This window comes from Alnus glutinosa, chromosome 12 (genome assembly GCF_958979055.1).
Source record: "Alnus glutinosa chromosome 12, dhAlnGlut1.1, whole genome shotgun sequence".
NCBI classification, from domain to species: Eukaryota; Viridiplantae; Streptophyta; class Magnoliopsida; order Fagales; family Betulaceae; genus Alnus; species Alnus glutinosa.
Genome location: NC_084897.1, coordinates 19542679 through 19549085, shown reverse-complemented (window position 1 = coordinate 19549085; position 6407 = coordinate 19542679). Strand labels below are relative to the sequence as shown.

Genomic DNA, 6407 nt, shown 5'->3' with positions numbered 1-6407 from the left:
ACATTGATATTAGGGTGGTATTTTAGTGAGATGCATGGACTTTTTCCAACTTTACCTACTCTCCTTACTCACCTTTACACTAAACAAGAGGAATGCTAGATTTTCGTCTAATGTCTTTTTGATGATATGGATTCAATTTTTTAATTTTTTTATTACATTTATGTCATTTCAGAAGAACACTAGAAATACACTAAAATGAGCTCTAGCATTCTTCACTAAACAATCATCTTCCCCTCATGTCGCACGTTTGTCCCACACAAGTTTTGAAAGCTCCAATTTGTTGCCCTATGTCAACCTCCACTGCGCTCCACCTTGGCTCTCATTGACCTCCCCTCTATTCCTCTCACCAACTCAATCTTCTCAGCGCGTGGGCCTCATGCGCCACCTTCACTACAAAAAATGTGACTTTTAGTCACCTGCAGTTAGTCATGTGCAATTAACCATGTGGGTTCTGTGTAGTTAATGATCAAGATGTTGCTAAATGCCAATTAGCCATGTGGCTTTTCATATATGTAGTTATTTAGCCACACAGCATTTAGCAACGTGGGACACCCACGTGGCTAAATGCATTTTTATTTTTATTAAAAAAAAAAAACCAAAAAAAAAAAGAAAAATAAGTATTTTTAGCCACCTATCCCTAACCCACATTGCCAAAAACCAGAATTTTTTTTTTCTTGTCTTCCCAATATTGATCATATACGTACGTATATCACTATATCTCATTGGATCTCCAATGAGGGCCGACGAGATTCGGAGCGGATTTTCCTTCCCCGTCGACCTCCAGAGCAGATTTTCGTTCCCCCGCGACGAAAAACAATAACCAGTATAGAGATTCAACCCAAAAAAACAATAACAAACAAAAACAATTTCCGTTCCCCTTCCTCCCCCATGAAATTCAACCCAAAATTAAAATCCGGCCAACACAGAGTTCCAAAAGAGTTCAAAAGGGGAGAAAAAGTGGAAGATCAGACCCGATCTTCCACCGGTGACCCAAAAAAATCAAGCTTGGAGTGGAGCTCGACACCTTCATCTCCATCACCGACGACGCAAACGAGCTTCTCCGAGTGGTGGCGACCGAGTTGTGCGGCCAATGGGTGACTTGTCATCTTTTGAAAAAAAAAAAAAAAAAAAAAGAAAAAAAAAAAAAAGAGTGAGACAGAGAGAGACGAGGAAGAAGAGAGAGGAGTTTTTTTTTTATTCAATATTGAGAGAGAGAAAGTTGAGATCAAAGAGATATGTAAAAAATAAAAAATAAAGGCAAAATTTAAAGTGGTTCATACTCATTCACGTTGAGAGAGAGAGTTGAGAGAATAATGATGCATGGCCCGACTTTTTAAGAAGGAAAATAAAACTTAAAATTTTAAAAATAACAAAAGAAAAGAAACTTCAATTTCAATTTTGGGAGAACTCCCGCCCATTACGTCCCTTCCCTACAAATAACAAATAGCAACGTGGTTTATTTCCCACGTGACCAATTGGCGACGTGCCAAAAAAACCACGTGGTTAACATTTTATATCCTAAAATAATAATAATAATAATAATAATAATAATAATAATAAATTAACCATGTGGTTTATTTTTCACGTGGCCAATAAAACACGTGGCTAAAATTTCAAATCTTCAAAAAAAAATTGAAAAAATTTTAATTTCTAAAAAAATTAGAAAAAAATATGAATATTTTAGCCACGTGACTAATTGGCGACGTGGAAAATCTATGTAGCTAATTACCTATGCAAAACATTTCGCTACATTGTAGATTACCCACGTGGCAAAATAGCGACGTGGATAATCTACCATGCAGCAAAATTGCAACGTGGCTACAATACCAATTACTGTATCTACGTGACGAAATGTCAATTTTTTTGTAGTGCTTCAATGAGTATGTGTTCCACGTACTGCCACCGGAAGCAGCATATTTAAACGTCTCATGTACATTGTTCTTTGCCCACTTCCAACTCGAGAGCGATGTCCCCCTTGCATCAACCGTTGGGCATCGATAACCCCTACAAACATCGCAGATAATGATATGAAAAATGATAGAAGTACAACACCGATACAACAACTTCACAACACCCCCTCACATAGGGGTGGGCCTCACACACTGGGGCCCACCCCCATGTGAGAGGATGTTGTAAAGTTGTTGTACCTGTGTAGTGTAGAAATCAATCCTCTAATGATATATGGGTTAGGTACTAAGTACTAGGTAGCCTCTCCCTTCCCCTTTTATCTCTATACAGTTGGCAGGTCCATTCACCCTCGACTTTGACTCGCTTGGGTTATTCAAGCAACCTTCCTCTATTTCTCAAAAGAGCAAGGACAAAATCGCCTTTTGCGGTCCCTTTCTTCAATTGGACTAGGCTCGAGATTTGCTTCCAAAAAACCCTCCCGATTAGGGTTGTAAGCGTGCAAAACTACTCATAAACATACTCGTGCTCGACTTGATTTAGCTTGACTCGGGATTAATTCATTTATTAAACGAATAGAGCTTAAACAAAAAATTCAAGCTCATATAAATTTAGGCTCGACTCGTATAAACTTGTATAACTTCATTTTTATTATTTTTATAATATTATTTTTTAACGTTGGAATGAAAACATATTAAGTATTTAAAAAAAAAAAAATGTTATTCATAAATTTAATAAATATAAGTTGAATTATTGTAATTGTGAATCTATATATAGATATAAGTGCATTTGTGTGTATATGTATATGTGTGTGTGTATTATAAGATAATTAACATATAAATTGAGATTAATTTATTTAAGATTTGAGTTAATTTCTCTAATTACTCAAACAATAAATCTTAACCATAATTAAATAACTAATAATTAGTATTTTTATTTTTTATTTTAAAAAAAAAAAACATTAAACAATCACAACATTTACTTTATACATATATATAGAATGAATAAATTAATTGAGTAGTTCGTGAATAAGCTCGAATTCGTTCGAAAAATAAAGGAACAACGTTTGAATAAATTATTTAGTTTGGTGATAAGCTCGAACTCGACTCGTATTTGAAAAAAGTTAATCGAACCGAGTTTGAACATTTAATACTCAGCTCGGCTTAGCTCAATTACAACCTTACTCCTGATTGTCTCTCTCCCCTCTTGGATCTGGGTGGTGGTCATGGCCCATTGCATTATTATTGCTAAGCTTTCTCTGTGTCCCCATGAATGATGGCATTTGTAATTTTTTTTCACTTCTAAATCCTTGCGTAGAAAAATAAAAATGTACATATTAACGATGAACTTATAGAGTATGCAACTGTTACAAATAAAACCAACCATTGTTGTAAATGAAACACATATATGTGCCATAAGGTAAAGCACAAACCGGCCCATAGGTTGCCTTCCCCAACATTGTTCAAACCAGATTTTAAGGTGCCAACTAAAAGGGATCCCAAGATGATGTCATATCTTTAATATATAACATTTTTCACGTAATTTGATGTAAAAAAATGCTTAAATTTACATAATTTGATAATTTAAAATTTATTTGAAATTGTAGATCGAGGATCCTAATATATCCTTAATTTACTCGTCCGTAAATGTTAACTAAGTTGTATGTCCCTATTATTAATTTAAATGTCAACAAATTAACCTAGACCTTCTAAACTTCAACAAATTAATATGCATGTCAACTTCACAAATCCAGGCAATGTACCGTATTGTTTTCGACGGATTGCCGGTGGATTCTTTTTGTTTTTCTTTAATAAATTAATCTTACTACAAATAATAATGATAAACTACAATATATATGCACAACGTATAGTATATACGTACGTACGTACATAATTGTCACAAAAAGGCTTTCCAAAACCGGCCCGTCCTTTTGCTCCAAATTAAGCTGTCATTAATTATTTTTACATAATACATATAGATGTAAATTTAAATAGCGTGCAGTGTCTGTAACTCTGTATGGTGGGAACTATCAGAAATTAACCAGCCCCCCACTTAGGGTAATGTTCGTACGTACTCGCGGTAAGAATATGCCTCTGGGTGAACGGCATGGGTGCTACTATCGTGGGTGGGCATAGCATATCCGCCAGCCTCAGTGCTGGCGGTGCAAGCAGGTGTTCTTTGACAGTGTGGAGGTCTTGCCAATTCCTTTACTCCATCGTGTCGTCCCGGAGGCCCAGGTGGATCGGGTCGTCGGGGAGCCTCAGGTGGGCCCAGTGGACCTCCAAAGCAATTTTTTAGCAACCAGCAGCAGCATAAGAAGTTCAGGCTACGTACAGCCATGCATGCAAACAACCAAATCAATGTAATCAATTAAAATAAGGATTAGTAAAATAATTATAAAACTTACAAAAATTTGATGGTAAATTTACATACCAAGAACCAATCTTGTCAAAAAAACCCCGGAAGAAAGGTCTTGGTGCATCAGGATCAGGTGGATCCGGTTCTCTCGGTCCTCCCCAGGGACGGAGCCAGGGAATGTTTTAAGCAGGGGCCAAAGCATTTTGTGCTTTTTTTTTGTAAAAAAAAAAAAAGTCAAGTATTATATTTGGCTTTTCTATTATCTATAAATAAATTTACATGCCTATATTGAAGTCTTTAAAAAAATAAGAAAAAATATTTGTAAGTCAGAAATTAACAAATTCACATAAAAGAACAACAGAATATAAAAGCTTTCACGTGTCAAATTCTCAAATTAATTGTTTAGACTTAATTATAAACTATAATAACTAATATTCTCAATATTTAATAATCATAATATTCAAATTACAAAACCATTTATATTAGGAATTGACCTTAGAAAATTAACATAAAAAAGTGACTTGTCTTGAGTGGTTTTATTGTATTGCGAAGTAATTATTGTTTTGTACCGTAAAAATCAAATTAAATCAATAATTTATAAAATTAAAATTTTATAATTCTATAAAATAAAAACTAAACAATTAATAGCGAGTGGGCAAAGTCCGAACAAATGACTAGTGATTACTCTTATTCTAAATTCACATTTCACGAATCAGGAGTGACAAGTTAGTGCCTAATGCCTAGTACCTAGTGGTGATGGACACCAGTACACCGCGACTGCAGGACATGGACTCTTCCTGAGTCTTCGATCTAGACTTTATTTTTATTAGTAGTTGTTTTAATCACTTTATTTTTTTTCTCCTCTTTTCTCTTAAGTCTTGTCTCTGACTGACTTACTCTCTAGACTCTTCCACGGACCACACTCCGAAGACTTCCTTTTTCCAGTTCTTCCAAATTTCCTATCTTCTTCCTCCAAATTTCCGCCATTATCTTCTCAGTTCTCATGGTCTTCCTTCTTTTTTCTTTTTTTTTCTTTAATTCTCTTCCCTTGTTTTTTTATCCCAGGTTCCCAAAGTTCCAATCCCACTCGGCCACTCTCAAACCCAAATCCAAATTGCCATTACCTTGACTAATCTTCTCAGTTCTCATGTTTTCTTCTTCAGTTCAACTTATGAGTTATGGCTTATAATGACCAGAATTCCAGAAAAAATGAAAAAAAAAAATACATTGAAGTTAGGGTTTTGAGAACTTACAAAGCTGAGGCGAGAGATCGGTCCAATATGCCGCCCCCGTCACCAATTGAGATAAAACGAAGTGGAAGCAATCTGCCTACGACTACTAGCCGACTGCAGGTGGGAATCACAGTCCAGTGACGGAGGAGGTTAAGAGAGGAGTCAGGACCGAGAGGTCGATTGTTTTCAATTTTTGTTCAAATTGTTCTCTAATTTTTTTTTGCTTCTGGATTGTAGTAGAGGAATTTTTGTTTGGGCTTTTATGTTTAATTGGGTAATGCAAAAAAAATTAGTTGGGTGAGGCCAAATTATTTTAGTGAATAGGGCCAAATTGTTTATTGGTATTTATTGAGAAGGGGCAATGGGCTGAAAATAATTTTTTTTTTAAGATTTTTTTTAAAACCTTTTAAAAAAACAAATTTCAAAAATTTGGGGGGGGGCCATGGCCCCTACCGGCCCCCCCTTTCCTCCGTCTCTGGTCCTCCCGAGAGCATCACTGGGCTAGCTGGCTCTCTCCATCCAGTACTAGTGGCGCCCGCCATCACCGTCTCTGCCAAAACAAGGTGCTCTCTCTCTCTCTCCCACCAGGCCACCTTAGAGTTTGTATTGCAAAATATACACGTCCAACATGCAATAACAAAAGTTTCTACTGGCTCTTTGGGGATCCGGACTTATATAAGCTGAGGGTTTATGGAGGTTTATAGAGAGAATTGCTTAGGCTAGAAGCATGCATTTAGATATCCTCCAATCAATCTAACACTTTTCACCTACTCTTCCTCAAGCTGCCAGTGAAAGCTAGACCCTTCCCTTTGAAATGTCCCGGCCATTTTATCACAACCATAGTAAAATGTGCACGCATGCCATGCATTTTCCTTGGTACAGAAGGATGGAATTTCGATCAAGGTCACACCG

The 6407-nt window shown here is 36.2% G+C and overlaps 1 protein-coding gene across 1 annotated transcript; it reads right to left on the bottom strand.

The window, feature by feature from the left end:
• Window positions 1-3665: 3665 nt before the first annotated feature.
• Window positions 3666-6150, bottom strand: LOC133883022 (uncharacterized). Its single transcript, XM_062322199.1, has 3 exons — window positions 5982-6150; window positions 4339-4422; window positions 3666-4231 (listed from the first exon to the last, which is right to left on the bottom strand). Exons 1-3 carry the CDS (start codon window positions 6035-6037, stop codon window positions 3958-3960), a joined length of 414 nt encoding a protein of 137 aa, XP_062178183.1. The 5' UTR covers window positions 6038-6150; the 3' UTR covers window positions 3666-3957.
• Between the last annotated feature and the right edge of the window lie 257 nt (window positions 6151-6407).

What these genes read in the sequence shown, in the direction of transcription:
- LOC133883022 (XM_062322199.1), bottom strand. Translation starts at nt 6,037, where the DNA reads ATGGCGGGCGCCACTAGTACTGGATGGAGAGAGCCAGCTAGCCCAGTG. An exon ending in GCTAGCCCAGTGATGCTCTC is followed by an intron (nt 4,423 to 5,981) that starts GGGAGGACCAGA and finishes GCTCCGTCCCTG; the next exon opens with GGGAGGACCGAGAGAACCGG. An exon ending in TTTGACAAGATTGGTTCTTG is followed by an intron (nt 4,232 to 4,338) that starts GTATGTAAATTT and finishes GGCTGTACGTAG; the next exon opens with CCTGAACTTCTTATGCTGCT.